General features: G+C 38.6%; 1 protein-coding gene across 3 annotated transcripts in view; it reads left to right on the forward strand.

The window, feature by feature from the left end:
* Positions 1-16532, forward strand: part of C1QTNF3 (C1q and TNF related 3) — an 87645-nt gene that overhangs the window by 65230 nt on the left and 5883 nt on the right. For all 3 annotated transcript variants that reach the window (XM_074386690.1, XM_003936220.4, XM_010346712.3), the window contains exons 2-5: positions 3784-3895; positions 6074-6228; positions 10698-10827; positions 15294-15393. In XM_074386690.1, coding sequence (XP_074242791.1) covers positions 3784-3895; positions 6074-6228; positions 10698-10827; positions 15294-15393 — 497 coding nt within the window. The remainder of the gene's footprint in view (positions 1-3783; positions 3896-6073; positions 6229-10697; positions 10828-15293; positions 15394-16532) is intronic.

Consider the following 16532-nt stretch of genomic DNA (forward strand, 5'->3'; position numbering starts at 1 on the left):
TTCTTGGCTCCTCAATTCCATTGAGGGTAATAAGGTGGAAGAAGAGACCAAAGCAAGTTTTAGAACAAGAATGAAAGTTTGTTAAAGAGCTTTAGAGCAAGAACAAAAGGAAGGCAAGCGTACCCGGAAGAGGGCCGAATGGGCAATTTGAAAGACAAGTGCATGATCTGATCTTTTGACTTAGGGTTTTTTACATTGGCATTCTTCTGGGGTCTTGTGTTACTTCTCCCTTGATTCTTCCCTTGGGGTGGGTTGTCCACCTGGTCAGTGGCCTGCCAGCACTTACTTGGGAGGTGAGCATGCACAGTGTGTTCACTGAAGTTGAAAGCATGCTCACTTGAGGTACTCTTCCCTTACCAGTCAAGTGCTCCTAGGAGTTCATTTGCCAATTACATTCTGCCATTCTGCCTCTTCATGCACATGCTTGAGCCCACTTGCCCAACCTCTTATTGGGAAGCTGCTGATCATCAGTTTCAGGTTTTCTCTATCTATAGGGAGACTGCCTTTCCCTGGCACTGGGTGCAACCAATTATTATTTTAGAGTGACAGTTAAAAACCACTTGACCATCATCTGATGATCACCTGACATTCCTGGTCAGGTAGAGCCCTCCCCTATCTTGCTTATGTCTGAGTAGCTACCTACTGTAACAGTGTCAGAAAGGGAAGGGAAATTTACTGTGAACAGAGATTGTCCTAAAGCTTCCCAGATTATATCTCCTAGCTGCCTTCAGGAAATAGGGAAAAGCCTGTCTGAGCCTTGTGGTGACTCCCAGTCTCTTCTGTTCTCCAGTGGTTGATCTTTCCCGGTTATCTGATAGATTCCTAAGGAGGAGTTCTTAAGACAATTGCATTTCTTCTGGAAAGAAGCTTCCTTAGTCAAATTTCCTTATTTGACATTTCAAACAGAGTCTCTCCAGGCGCTTCTGGAAAGAGGATCAGAGAGACTGGGAGGCAGGGAAATGGCAGAGAGAGACCTTGGATCTGAGGCTTTCTTTCCTTTCTCTCTCTCTCTCTCTCTCTCTCTCTCTCTCTCTCTCTCTCTCTCTCTCTTTCCCCCACAAGCCAGTTATCCCTGTGGTAGCTCTTCCAACACCTCTTTCTTAAAATCCGAAAGGTCAGAAGAATCATGAGGGCCCCTCTCTCATGACCTGCATTCGTACAGAAAATCAAGATCAAGCGAGCTTTTGTCTTGCTCCATGGACCCTTTCCTCCTCCCTGAGCTCACCTTATCTTCATGGCTTATTTCTGAAGCCTTCCATTTCCAAAGCACTCAACACACTGAAGCATGTTATTTTGAAGAGTCATTTTCTGTGCCCCAACACCACCTCATCCAATCCTTTGATTTAATAGCCAAAAACAAAGCAAACAAAAAAAGATGTCTGGAGAACAGTGACTTCTCTAAGGTCACGCAGCAGCACGATGGAAATTCTGGTTTCAGTTCAGTGGGTGTTTCAACATTCCTAAGCATCTCAGTATTTCCATTCCATTCCTACATCAGTGGTTCCACTTGAGGATTTTCCCTTCTTCTCCTCCCTTCTCCATCCTTAAAATTCATCACTGGCAGAGCCCTGAATTTTCTGAGGTTTAAAAGGCTGAATTTCACATTAGCAAAACCATGGCAGGAAATACGGAATCCTTAGTTCTCAGATTACAGTTTTGGATGAGAAGGTGGGGCGTGCCGTGGTGTCTTTGACTTTTCCAAGTGTCCTGAAATCCCTCAGATAAAATCCCTGAGATGAAATCGCTCATCTCAAACCCATGGCTTTAGTTGATTTTTCTTCCCCTACCAATTTAACAGAAGGTTTTCATAGACTCTAGTTCTTGTCCAGGTTGGAGCCTGGTAGACTGAAGACAGGACTAGAGTTAGCTCTAAGTCACAGCTCCTGATCAGGCAAGACTTGGGTTCTGAGCTATTGCAGGAGAGTGCTGGTGCTTCAGATACTATTTAGCGTTTTCCCTGAATAGCTTTGTGGAAAATTTTAGGAAAAAGTGGTGAGAGAGTGAGAACAAAATCCAAGTCCATTTTTGATTAAAGAAAAAAAAAAAAATAAGGTCTACATGTTTAACTGTGTGAAGTTTTGACCTAGTTTTCTGCTTAAAGTTTTTGTGATAATACAACTTGAATTTTAAATTCGTTTTTCCTCTCTCTGTGTCTCCTTTTTCTTTCTCTTCTTCCCTGACCCCCTTTCTCTCCTTTATCTCATTTTTTTCATGAATCTCTTAGCGACAACATGCTGTTTTCAAAAGACCATTGAATTATAATTGATGTCTAGGAACATTTCCACGAGTATTTTGTATGACATAATTAAAAGGCAAGTTGCCAATTTAGATGAGAGTTCAAATTTCCTAAGCAACTTTAACTCTTCTGCAGTCAACGTCCACTAGATCTTTACCCCTTCGACAGAAAGCACAAATTTTAGAAATTTATCTTTGTATAAATAAGCATTTTACTCAGTGTCATATTTGAGCATATTTAGTACCCATTAAGTGCTTATTAAATATCGATTCAAACAGTGAGATAATAATTTCACAATTTTTTGTTTTTTGAAACTGAGTCTTGCTCTTGCCACCCAGGCTGGAGTGCAGTGATGCCATTTCAGCTCACTGCAACCTCCACCCTCTGGGTTCAAGTAATTCTCCTGGCTCAGCCTCCCAAGTAGCTGAGATTATAGGCATGCACCACTATGCCAGCTAATTTTTATATTTTTAGCAGAGACGGGGTTTCACCATGTTGGTCAGGCTGGTCTCCAACTCCTGACCTCAGGTGATCCAGCTGCCTCGGCCTCCCAAAGTGCTGGGATTACAGGCATGAGCCATTATGCCCAGCCAACCAATCATTTCACATTTTAAAGTGGAATGTGTAAAACAGAAATCATGTTAAATAGTCGATTTACTTGTAAAGTTAAAGTTGTTTTAAGATGTAGATAATTAATAAAAAGTATTAGACTTATAGTTAATAGCAATGTATTGTATTCTTAAAAGTTACTAAGAGCAGATTTTAAGTGTCCGCTCCAGAAAAAAGTATATTATTTACAAAAATATATAGCTATACATATATATCTACAAAAAACATATTATGAACTAATATGCTTATTAGCTCAATTTGGTATTTACATTGTGCACTTATTTTACAACAACATGTTATACTTGATAAATATATACCATTTGAAGTTGTCAGTTAAATAAATAAATGTATTGGACTAAAGAATACTTTATTTTCATTTTCTAAGACAATTTAAGTGTGCTGTAGCTGTTTGAAAACCTAGTGTTACTATTCAGAATTTCTAAGAACTTTTAATCTAGCTCTTAACCCAGTATCATAAATACAGTAAGCATAGTAAGAATTTAATAACAGTGTTTGAAGTGGATAATTCTTGTAATTTGAGGGTCATATACTCAATTTAGCTGCATCTGGGGCTATGACAGTTTGGAAAGAGAAAAGGCTTCCAAATCTACTTCTGAAGGAGTTTCTTCCTTTGCTGTTATAGTAGCAGCAGGCAAGCACTTTCCAGAAATATGGCCCAATTTCCCACCCTGACCCACCTGCCTTTTCAAAGAGCATCTTCCTCTGTTGACTTTCCTGTTGCCTTTTCCTTTGATCATCAACTCACCTTAGCTGCTGCCTGACCTTTTGCCATTGATATCTCTACCCCATCCCATCTTTTCTGATCTTGTTGTGGATTGGAGTTAAGCTTACCTAAGGGCCAAGGCCAGAGGAAATTTAAAAGTCCGAATTGCTCACAAGTTCCTTTTTTTCTGAAGCTTCTCTTTCTATCTTTTTAGTCTCCACAAACCGGAGGAATGGCCCCAGACTGCAGTAAGTGTTGTCATGGAGACTACAGCTTTCGAGGCTACCAAGGCCCCCCTGGGCCACCGGGCCCTCCTGGCATTCCAGGTAAGGACGAGTGAGACATACTGTCAATCTGATTGCAGCCTGAGCTCAAGTAGGAGCAAAGGGCAAACCTAAATAATTTGGGATCATTTGTGTGTGATCCAAAGGATCCACTAGACTTGTGGCACACTGAAGTACCAGGTTCATAGGTTGGAGGCTCCTCACCAGGACTGAATCTGAAACTACCTGGTCTTCATTCCAGTATATCTGCCACAGCATGCTTTAGGAAGGGCAGAGCAGAGCTGAAAGCTTACTGGTCTGGGCTACAGTCATTTCCATGCCAGTCACTGAGCTGTGCATCCTTCTGTGTGACTCTAGGACCAGCTAAGTGCTTCTTCCTCCAGTCTCAGGGTCTCTCCGTGTTCAGCTGTCTCTCAAGTAACTCATACCAGTCTTGGGCTCATGGAAACATTTTTAGGCTCCAGCACCATGTAGTGGCAAGGGAAATGCTCTGGAGCTACATCAGACTCTGCTAGACCAACAGTTCAGTCATCTGTACTGTGCCGATGGCGCCAGGAACAGGATGGGGGTGCCATGAGCCTGTTCGTGCCCTGGGTCAGCCCAGGAAAGGGTAGCTCAGGTCCCCTCAATCTGGGGCTCCCAAATGTATCTTGGGTTCTATTGTCTTCATCTTCAGGTTAAACCCAAGGGTAAGACCTTATCTCAGGGTTTGGCCATAGCCAAAGTCCACTGGCTCTTCTGTGACTTACTCTCATTGATGTTAATATTTATCAAATGTTGTTTCATTTTTTTTCCTACTTTTGAGTAGCTTCTTGCACAAAACCAAATAGTAAGAAAATCCTATGTTAAACTTTAAACTACACTTACTGGCTTGGAACCTATGTCATTGACCGTCAAGGACAGCAGCCAGCAAGTGCAATGATGTAGGGTGGGGGCTATTTTGACCCTCATAAAATCTTCTTAGGGCTTAACTCTTCTGAGGTTACAGGAAAGGCTGGCCTTGGTTAAATGTTTTCAACCAGGAAATGGCTTTGTCACTGAACACACTGATTTGTAAACACAAAGTTCATTCATTGGAAGAGTTATAAGCCTGCTATGATAACTGATCAAAGGTAGCATGCAAAATAAACAGCAAAAAACCCTGAAATTTAACAAATATTAAAATAAAGAAGAGCTGTAAAAATTGTCTCTTGGTGGCAAAGGGAAGAGTTGAAATTGTTTTCCAACTCTTGCTTTCAAAACCATTGCTGTAATTTGTTTAATGAATGAGTTTACCTTTTCCCCAGTTATAAAAGTGATATGTGTTTTTTGTAGAAAACTTCAAAGAGACAGAAAAATATATAAAATGACATGAACATTACTCATGTTTCACATTTAGAAAAAAACCACTGTGGATATTTTTCTGTAACTTATTCTAGTCTTTTCTCTATGAATATAATCCATAAATACATACTTTTTCCAAACAAAAATAGCACCATGTTATTTCTGTTTACTCATAACTTTTTTTCTAAAACAAGATCTGACTCTTTTGCCTAGGCTGGAGTGAAGTGACACAATCCAGGCTCACTGTAGCCTTGACCTTTTAGATTCAAGAGGTCCTCCTGCCTCAGCCTCCCAAATATCTGGGACTACAGGTGTGCACCACTATACTTGGCTAGTTTTTTAATTTCTATTTTTGTAAAGATAGGATCTCACCATGTTGTTCAGGATGATCTCAAACTCTAGGGCTCAAGTGATCCTCCCAGCTTGGCTTCCCAAAGTGTTGGGATTACAGGTGTGAGCCACTGTACCTGGCCACTCATAACTTTTTAAAATCTAAAAATACCATGAATATCACTGTATCATTAAATGTTTTTCTTCAGCCTTCTTTTTTATGACTATATAACATGATTTACTAGAATATGCCATTCCCTCTTTGTATTGGCGATTATATAGGTGGTTTCCAATCTTTGCTATTTTAAGTGATAATATGATAATCAGTCTTCTACACAATTTTTCCTCCAAGACTTGCTTCGAAGGATAAACAGGCTTTGGAGCTTTAGGGTATCTAAGGCTTCTTTCAGAGCCTGGTGCCCCATTTAGGTGATGATAGCCCTTGGTTCTGTTTGGGATTGTTTCGAACGGTCCCCTTTCACAAATGAGTTTGGACAGTTTGTCTAGAAATGGATGGTAAGTATGAGTGACTGGGTTTTCTCATGGGATGATGTCCGGTTGTTTAAGGAAACCATGGAAACAATGGTAACAACGGAGCCACTGGTCATGAAGGAGCCAAAGGCGAGAAGGGCGACAAAGGTGACCTGGGGCCTCGAGGGGAGCGGGGGCAGCATGGCCCCAAAGGAGAGAAGGGATACCCGGGGATTCCACCGGAACTTCAGGTAAACCATCCTCAGTACATCTCCTGGTGGCTTCCCAACCTCCCTGGCCACAAGGGGCCAGGAATCAGCATGTTTGAGTGTTTCCTCAAGTCTTCCCCAATCTTGAGTAAATCTGAGTCTCAGTTTGTTCATCTACAACACAGGATGTTTGCATAGGGCCTATGCTGTCCAAAAGGAGGACTTTGATATTATTCTTAGGGAGGACAGACATTTATGAAGAGTGAAATCCAGGTTCCTCACAGAACCAAATCCAAGGCAGCCTTGAATATAAGCGCATCTCCTATTTTCCCAAATGAGATGTTTTAAGAATGTAATAAGATGTAATATGGGTTTGGGCCAACTTGAATATATAAACATTTAAATATATAAACGGAATGGTGAAATGTCTAGTTATGATATTTTATTGATTAATGTTGCTGTATTTACATATTTACATATACTAATCTATACATAAATATTGATATATATTATTTTCTCTCAATTTGGATTTTGTGGTATAATTTTTATTTGTTTATTTATTGAAACAGTCTTGCTCTGTTGCCCAGGCTGGAGTGCAGTGGCACGATCTGTGTTCACTGCAACCTCTGCCTCCTGGTTTTGAGTAATTCTCATGCCTCAGCCTCCCTAATAGCTGGAATTACAGGTGTGCACCACCACACCTGGCTAATTTTTGTATTTCTAATAGAGATAGGTTTTCGCCATGTTGGCCAGGCTGGTCTCAGATTCCTGGCCTGAAGTGATCTGCCTGCCTCGGCCTCCCAAAAAAGTGTGGGGATCCACGCTTGGCCTTGTGGTACAATTTTTATTTGAGGTTTTCTTGTCAGAATCTTCTTTAACAATGGAGGATTTCGGTTTTCAGTCATCCGTTCAATGCTCCAGACCAGATTACATTTATTTCAGCATAAAGTTTAAAAAATTAGTTTATGAGGTTAAAACTGTACATTTTATCCCCAGCTCAAGTTCCCATTTATCTATTCTTTATTTATCTTTTAAATGACCTTTAAAGTTCTTATTGCCAACAACATCTTAAACTGGTAAATGTGAGGTTAGGTCACAAGAAAAATTACTAACTTTGGGTTATTTTTGGAAGGTAGGGGAGAACAAATATTTTGAAATGGATCCCCTCCAGGGGACTTCTACCAGCATTGAAAACTAGCATTTTAAAAAATTAAGTTTGTTTCTGGCTAGTGTCTTCCCAAAACAGTAACTTGTGGATAAAAATAAAGTAACTGAGATAAAATCCTGCAACGTGAGAGACTTTTGAAGAACTAGACTATAAAGTGATTCTTGTCATTTGAAGAACTAGATATAAAGACTATAAAGAACTAGACTATAAATTGATGCTTGAAAGATCAATTAGGGGGAAACTGTCTTTTATTTTGGGTGTGTACGGTGGTAATTTGACCCTGTATAAGTTCCATCATTTCTCTGGGCCTTAGTTTTTCAAGTTTAAAATAACGTGAATAGTTAGTGTGCTACTCTCACTGCTTTTTGTGGGCTTTGCAACTTTTAAATAAATGCTGTTTTAGTTTAGTTTTGTGTGTGTATGCACAGGCTGGAGTGCAGTGGTGTGATCTTGGCTCACTGCAGCCTCCAGCCAGGTTCAAGCAATTCTCTTGCCTCAGCCTTTGGAGTAGCTAGGATTAGAGGCATGCAATATCACATCTGGCTATTTTTTTTTTTTTTTTTGTATTTTTAGTAGAGATGGGGTTTCACTATGTTGGTCAGGCTGGTCTTGAACTCCTGGCCTCCAGTGATCTGCCTGCCTTGCCTCCCAAAGTGCTGGGACTACAGGGTGAGCCACCGCGCCCAGCCATATGCTGTTTCATGATTTCAGCAACCTGGGATCCATGTGCCAGTATAAAATTACAAACAAAGAGGCTAGAGATGCCACTCAGCCAGATTAAGGTATTTCATAAGACAGAAGGTAAATATCTCAAAGCTGAACACTCTAACCTAGAACCTATGAATGGTAAACCAAGGAGAAGGGGCCCTGGAGTAGCTAGTTTGATAGAGAACATTCTGGGTGATTATTAAATTTGTCCCATCAGCTATTTTACTCTAAAATCACAATACAACCATTTGGGTCTTAGGCAGATTGTGAAGGAGGGAACTTCACATTCTTTGATGGTTCCAGCAAATTAAAGAATTTATTAATCTAACTTACACTCAATTTCAATGACTCATTTGGTCCAAGGATTGACTTTGATTTTCACAACTCATTCTTCAGTGGTGGTTTTAAGCAAAAGCTTTTCTTTTTTTTAAATTTTTATTTTAAGTTCAGGGGTTCATGTGCAGGTTTTTTACATAGGTAAACTTGTGTCATGGGGATTTGTTGTACAGATTATTTTATCACCAAGTATTAAACCGATTGTCCATCGGTTATTTTTCCTAATCCTCTCTCTCCTCCCACCCTCCACCCTCTGATAAGCGCTAGTGTTTGTTGTTCCCCTCTGTAAGTCCACATGTTCTCATCAGTTAGCTCCCACATATACGTGAGAACAGGAGAACATGCAGTGTTTGGTTTTCTGTTCCTGCACTAGTTTGCTAAGGATAATGGCCTCCAGCTCCACCATGTTCCTATAAGGGATATGATCTCATTCTTTTTTATGGCTCATGGTGTTCCATGGTGCTTATGTACCACATTTTCTTTATCCAGTCTATCATTAATGGGAATTTAGATGGATTCTGTGTCTTTGCTATTGTGAATAGTGACAAAAACTTTTCTTGACAGGTGGAATTGTCCCAAGACTTTAAAAATTATTGTTAATATTTTGTATTTTGAACTTCAACCCTGTCTTTGGACATTAATAGTACAGAAGTTGTAGCAATAGTAGTAGTGGCAGGAGCAGGAAGAGTAGTGCCCCATTTTACACTGAAGGGATGTAGAAATTTCAGGCTCAAGTTCTAAATGACTTACCAAGTGACAGAATTAAGAGAGGTGGGCCTTAATCTCATATTTTTGGACCCAAGTAGACAGTTTTATTCCCAAACTCATAGAGCCTCTTGGTTGCCACCATGAGTGGGCTTCTTAAATTAATTCTCTTCGCTGATCTTTTGCTGATTGAGCAGAGGCTTTCAAAGTCCCTTAAAAGATTACACATAAAGTATTTGTAACCATTCCCAGGAATGGGTGTTGACTATTAAATGACTTCTTGGATTCTCCTATCTCTAAACTTTACAGTTCCAATATGACATTTTTTTTTTTCATCCAAAATCATGCCCGGAAATTTTTGCTGTTCTATATTCAAAAACATTGCTAATTTTAGTAAACCATTTTTCTATGTCTTAGGTAATTGCAAACACACTCTTTTACCATTTCAAGGTTATTCACATAATATTTTTTATTGTTAAAGAAGATTTAAAAACTTCTGGGCAAAAAATAATAAAACATGCCCAGAGATGATTACTATTAACATATAGTTATGTAACTTTTCAGATTTATGCATACTTATATACATGTTACTTTTAAATATCATGGGAACATATATACATATTATTACTTTATTTCATGAATGACAATCTATCCTAAATACCTGTTCATGTAAATAAATACAATTCTATATATTTAAAATTAGTCTTTTTTATGAATATAAAATTAATACATGCTAACTTGAAAGTTATAAGTGTAATGAAGATAAGAAAACCTTCCCGTGAAACTTCTACTGAGAAAGACCTGCTGTTAATAATTTCAAAAATATTCTTGCAGATATTTTTCTGAATTTGCTTGCACAATAACTCCATCCACACAGACACAGTTAATAAAGTCTGCTATCAGACCATAATGATCTTGTGTTGTCTACTTTTTGACTAAACAGTGAACTGAAGATATTTTCTCATTTTATATAGATGCACATTTAGATCAGCATGAAGAATTATCAAAGTGTATTCAAAGAATTAATTTTGTTAGAAATTAATAGGCTGGGCACCATGGCTCACTCTTGTAATCCCAGCACTTTGGGAGGCTGAGGAAGGCAGATCTCTTGAGTCGAGGAGTTTGAGACCAGCCTGGGCAACATAGTGAGACCTAGTCTCTACAAAGAAAAAAAAAACTAATAGGCATCTTTTGGGGAAAAAATTATGCAGGGTTACCAAAATTAAAATGTTTGACTATAGAGCTTCTCAGATCCTTGAATTTGCTAATATGCATTTCATGGCTATATGTAGAAAATTTCAAATGAATTTTTCTGGTGTTATTTAATAACAGAATTTTAATATTTCAAAAATCTTTTGAAATACAAATAATCTTTGAAACCTGTGTTCAAAAATGTTGATATACATTGTCACTCTAACAGCTGCACAGCATTAAAATGTTAGGAATTACATAATTTATTCATTTCTTTCTCCATAGATTGATGTTTATTTCCAATCTTGCTGTTATATATAATGTTTTAACAAATGGATCTGCATAAAAACTTGACTTCTTTAATATAAATTGCCTATTTACTGACCAATAGTTATTTCCTTAGATTGCGTTCATGGCTTCTCTGGCAACTCACTTCAGCAATCAGAACAGTGGGATTATCTTCAGCAGTGTTGAGACCAACATTGGAAACTTCTTTGATGTCATGACTGGTAGATTTGGGGCCCCAGTATCAGGTGAGATGGAAAAATAGAAGAAGATTGAGTTAATCAACATAATAAGACAGTTAAAGAAGAAAGGAAAGAGGAGAGGGAGGAAGTGACAGAGGGAGGAAGTGACAGTGGGAGGGAGGGAAAGAAGGCTGAAGGGAGTAGGAAATAAAGAAAGACATTAAGGTAGTTATTCTTTTCTGTTTCGGGTTAAACCAAACAGCGTATATAGGTTTCTGTTGGATTTCAAAGTAAACAAATAAGAATCTGAAAAGACAAAGACAGTTTTAAAAATATGGCCATAGTTACTAATATTATTAACTCTGATTTGGACTGAGAAGGACATAGTTACCTCTGATTTTAAAAGTCCTTAAAACAGAATTCTCAGTTTAAAGGTATCATAACCTTTTCCTCCCCTGGCCACCACCCCGGGGAGTGCCTGATCCTATTTTTTAATTAAAAAAAAAAAATTGAGTATTTAAAAAGTTAAAAGGGTTTCTTTATGCAAATGAATACAAATGTATCTTCTCTCATTTCTATATAAAAGCTAGGCTACTCTACAGTCTGATTGTATCTTGCTTTTAAAAAAACTAACAATATATTTTAGAAATCTTTTTACATTATTACTTCATCTTTTTTCTTATAGCTAGAGATACCAAAGTATATTTAGTGATTCCTTTATTTCTGGACTTTGGGTTGTTTCAAGTTTTTTTTTTTTTTCTTGTTGGTGGTGGTGTTTTTGTTTTTGTTTTCTTCTAGACAGGGTTTCACTCTGTTGCCCAGCCTGGAGTATAGGCAGTGGTGCCATCTTGGCTCACTGCAACCTCTGCCACCCCGGCTTCCCAAGCTCATGTGATCCTCCCCACTCAGTCTCCTGAGTAGCTGGCACTACAGACCCAGACCACCACACCAGGCTAATTTTTGTATTTTTAGTAGAGATGGGTTTTACTATGTTGACCAGGCTGGTCTGAAACTTCTGGCCTGAGGTGATTCACCTGCCTCAGCCTCCCAAAGTGCTGGGATTACAGGTGTGAGCCACCATGTCAGTCAGAATATACCATTTTGATATTGATCACTTACAGGTATATTTGTAGGCTAAAGTGTTAGAAACATTACCAGTGTGAACATATTCATAATTTTTTTATCAATTTTGCCAAATTGCTCCCTGAAAGGGTTGAACCAATATGCTTATATTGTCAAAATATGAAAGCATTTATTTCCTGATAGCCTAATCAGCAAAACGTGCTTTCAAGTTTCTGGACAGTTGTTAAATAGAAAATTCCATTTTACAAACTTTTTACTTTGAATTGATTTTAGACTTATAGGAGAGTTGTAAAAATATTATGCAAAGTTTTCATATTTTCTTTAACCATCTTCCCCTGCTATTAACATTTTAAATAACCAAAGTGCTATTACTAAAATAAAGAAATGAAACTAGGTACAATACTATGACTAAATTACAGACTTTATTCAGATCTCACCAGGTTTTTCTGATGCCCCAGTTTTTAGTTCCTTCTGTTGTCTGGCCTTTTCTACCATGAGTTTGTGCCTTTTGTTCTATAATGATCTTTCATAGAAGTATTTGCTTTATTAGTAGAAATCCATGACTACATTTTTCATCTACTACATGACAACGTTTTTTTCTTGGAGAGTATTGTTAATCCATTAGGGTCATTTTTGCTTTGCTTTTCTACTTTTAGAAGTTAACTGATGGTTGAATGAGTTGTATTTTTCTTGACCAGCTATATGCTATAGTTTCTTGGGAAAGAAAGGATGAGGGCATTTTCTAGACCAGGTAACTCAATGACTCCCTCCCCTGCTGCTGGGAGACTGATGGATTCTTTTAAGTATGGTCTTGATGTGTGTTTTTCTTGGCCACACCTCTGCTGCCTCTCCAGACTGCACTGGGTCCAGGAAAGCTTCTGAAACCAGCCTTGCACTTCCCAGTTCCCTTGCCTTCAAGAGCATTTTTTTTCCCCCTTTTTGCTGGCAGATTTTGAGATCGGCCACTGCAGGTCCTGTTTCTACATCCTACACTGTATCTAGCAACCATCACCCCAAATACAGCCTTTGCTTCACAGTGAACAAAGGCTGTGTTTGGGGTGATGGTTGTGAACTCAGTTTGTGAACTCAGCCCTGTTCACAGGGGCTTGTCTGCAGCATTACCCTTCCACGTGGCCCTCACTGTCAGTGAGAGCATTTCTCCTGGCACTATGTAAAACCTGCTGGCACCTGGCCTCCTCAGAACCTGCCCAACCTTGTGTTATCTTCACATGACTCTGCCTACCCTCAGGGGCATTTGGCAACACTTAGAGGTATTTTGAAGTTCATTGATTTTCTTCCAGATTCCTAGTGTTGCAGAATGTGGATACTTATTTGGTTTTTGTTTTTCAATTCTTTTTGTTTCTCTATATGGTATTCAGAATTAAAAGGAAGAAACTTCTGATGGATGCAGTAGCCCTGTCAGATTTTTCACAAATACTTTTAAGTACACCTTGAATTATTTTTCTATTCAGCTTAAGTCAGAAATTAACCGAGATATGAAATGATAGAAACAATCTTTCATCACAGTTTAATGTCAGGAAAATCACCTTTAACGTTCTTAATGTGATTTTCTGCTCTGAAGGTTTATGTCATAATTTTCTTAAAACTATTCTGTTAAATGCTATCTGTGCCACAGATTATAATAGTGCCTAGAAATACCTCGTCCACATTTCCATGGAATTAAATGGCTTTATAATTGAAGCCTAAGTAAGAATTTAGTTTTTCAGAGCTTCTTGAGTCAGACGTTCAGTTTCTAGTGATACCAACTGTCATTTGACTCTCACAGTTTTCTGTTTCAATCTCCATTTTTGCAGTAGATTGCAAAAAGACGGTTTCCAACTTTGGGAGTGAAGAGACAGAGAAGGCTGGTTTTTGAAATTACAGCAACACAAAGATCTCAAAGCCATAGGGCAAGTGTGTCTCCTCTGGTTTCAGTACCTTCCCTTGCAGAAAAGCCACTTGTGGGTATAATACATATTCACTTTGGTATTTCCAACTCCAGGCATTTCATTTGTTCACCATCTGTTTTTTTCAGTCTACTCTTTCTAATATGTTTTTGCAATCTATTTTTTATAGTAGTCATCATTTGTAAGAAAAACTAATATATTTTCCTGTCATTTTGATTTCAGCTTTATCTTCTTGAGGCAGTGAAAATTGTGATGTGTCTGTGTCTAATATGAAATTTTGTAAAATATGAAAAACTAAACACCTATAAGCTATTTTTCTTGAGGCGTTTCATTTTATCTGCCTTTCTTTTTGTCTGTGGGCTAATCTCTAGGCATATGAATGGGCATGATGAACTTTTAGGCCATTTCCTTTGCTCCCAGAACATTGAATATGCATTCCTGGCACTAGGCAAAGCATCATCATACTTCTTCATTTAATTTGGCTTAGAATCAGGTGAACTGACATGGCACCTTTACAAGTTATTTTTCCAACTTACTTGATTGCACCTTTGAGAAAAAAATAGAACTGTCCTCTGCTTTTTTAAAAAAAAAGATATTTCTGGATTATGTCTTGAAAAGCCATTAGTTTAAAATGCAACATGGAAATCACTAAGAGCTTGATGACTTATGTTCATTCACCTTTCCAAAATGCACACCCAAATCCCAGATCACTTAAAGTTGGAAAAATTTTCCTTTTGACTTGTCTGTCTGCTACTGGATTCTTCTTAATCATTCAGTAATAGTACCTTGTGTGCTGGCACTTAGAGTATATTAGATCATATTATATTGCCTTCAGTTAGGACCCCTAGGCTCTTATAAGAAAACTGAAATCTTTAAAAATATATGTTGATCTTTTTCAAATGAAGAGGATACAGACTTTTAGTGACAAGGTCATGTTGCTGAGTCTAAGTTGGGTCTTTCTGTTTATTATATGTAATTTCACCAACATAAAAAATTACCAGAACCATTTGTTTAGAATTCATAAACATTTATTCTGTGCTCCAGGGTTTCCTTACCTTTAGCTAACTTCTTTGGTGAGTATAATCATCTGTTGTATTATTATAATTCCTTGTGTTTTTAAGTCATGGGGCATTGTTGTTCAATCCCAAACCTCTCTGTACCTTGATAACATGAGTCCTGTGGTAGATGCAGATGATAGCTAACCTATGCCCAGGAACAACACCTACTTTGACCTAAGCACTTTGTCAGAGCACAAGGCAGAGAGATCCAGCTAAAATGAGGTAGGCTCTTTCTCTTAAAGACTTTTAAGTGTTATTCAGGATACACAGTGTACACATTGAGAAAGTTTCAAAATACTTGAAAGCACTTGGAAGGGGAGTAGACAAAGGGACATTCCTGAAAAATAAAGCCAAGGAGAGACTCCATCCTACAAAGAATATCAATAAAAGAAATGTGAAGGCATTTGGCAAATCTCCAGATAGTTCCAGGTCCTCAATGTATAACATGTTAATGTCAACATGGATAAATACCTGCCTTTTTCAGGTGTGTATTTCTTCACCTTCAGCATGATGAAGCATGAGGATGTTGAGGAAGTATATGTGTACCTTATGCACAACGGCAATACAGTCTTCAGCATGTACAGGTGGGTGGTCTTTTCTATCACAGGTCTCCTCCATGCTGCCATTGCTTGTTCAAGGAACGAGGGAAGCGTGTCATGTAGGAGTCAATAGAGCCTGATATGGCCCCTTTCCTAATAAGAGTCCTCATGCACCAATATGGCCACATTATCATCATTACTATTTGGGAAGAAATAAATCTGATGAACTTGAGCATCAGCAGGTTGATAAGAGGCCTTGCATTAGTTACTAGCAGCACTCACCATAACCAATCATTTGGATTATTTTTATAACTCATGATTTTTCTCCTCTCCTTCTGCCCCTTTTTCTGCTTTCCCATTTCTCCCATGCCCTCTGATGTTAGCCTGAAATGTGGCAGAGAGGCAGACAGCCAACACCTTTCTTACAATTAAGTGGGCCATGAGTTATCTATGAAAAACCCAGTGGCTGTTATCATTTCCCTGTTATTTTTGAAGATGTGTGATAATTGCTGTGTTTACTTCTGGAGCCGAACCCGAGTGGGAAGATGAATTTGAAATGCCAAAAGACAGAAAGATGAGTTAGGGTAGGTGAAATTGTTGCAACTAAGAGATCCAGTAGCTCTAACATGCTGGAAGTTGATTCTTCTTGGCCGGTCCAGGGCAAGAGTTCCAGGTTGGGAAAGAATGGGGGTTTGAAGGAAGGATGCAGTTTGGGAGTGGGTTTATTCTTCCTGGTTTTTGAGGAAGCCAGGCTGATGAAAGCAGCTCTGCTCTCCATAAAACTGACTTTGAAATTCTCTCTGGTCATTGTCATTGCCAGAGTCAGAAGGAGAAAAGCTTGCTGTTGCCAGGTTGTGGAAATATTTATGGATCAGGAATTCTGTTCAGAAAACTTAGTCACATTGTTTTCCACCCAGCCAATGCAAGGGTGGCATGGAAGTGCAGTGCTGATGGAAGAGAGGAAAGGGGATTCTGGTGAACAGCTAGCCTCTTCTGCCTCTCTGGCTTCCAAATATCTGCTGAATTCTTTTTCTCTACTTAGCATACATGTATCCCCATCTCTGTCTTTATGGGAGACAGACTGTAAAGCACAAATAATGCACCCAGCTCAAAGCCCCGAATCGGTCAACGAGTAGTCCTTTTCATCAAATGGTTCATTGGCTGTTTTTCTCTTTGGCTCCTGA

Source organism: Saimiri boliviensis, chromosome 1 (genome assembly GCF_048565385.1).
Source record: "Saimiri boliviensis isolate mSaiBol1 chromosome 1, mSaiBol1.pri, whole genome shotgun sequence".
Classification (NCBI taxonomy): Eukaryota; Metazoa; Chordata; class Mammalia; order Primates; family Cebidae; genus Saimiri; species Saimiri boliviensis.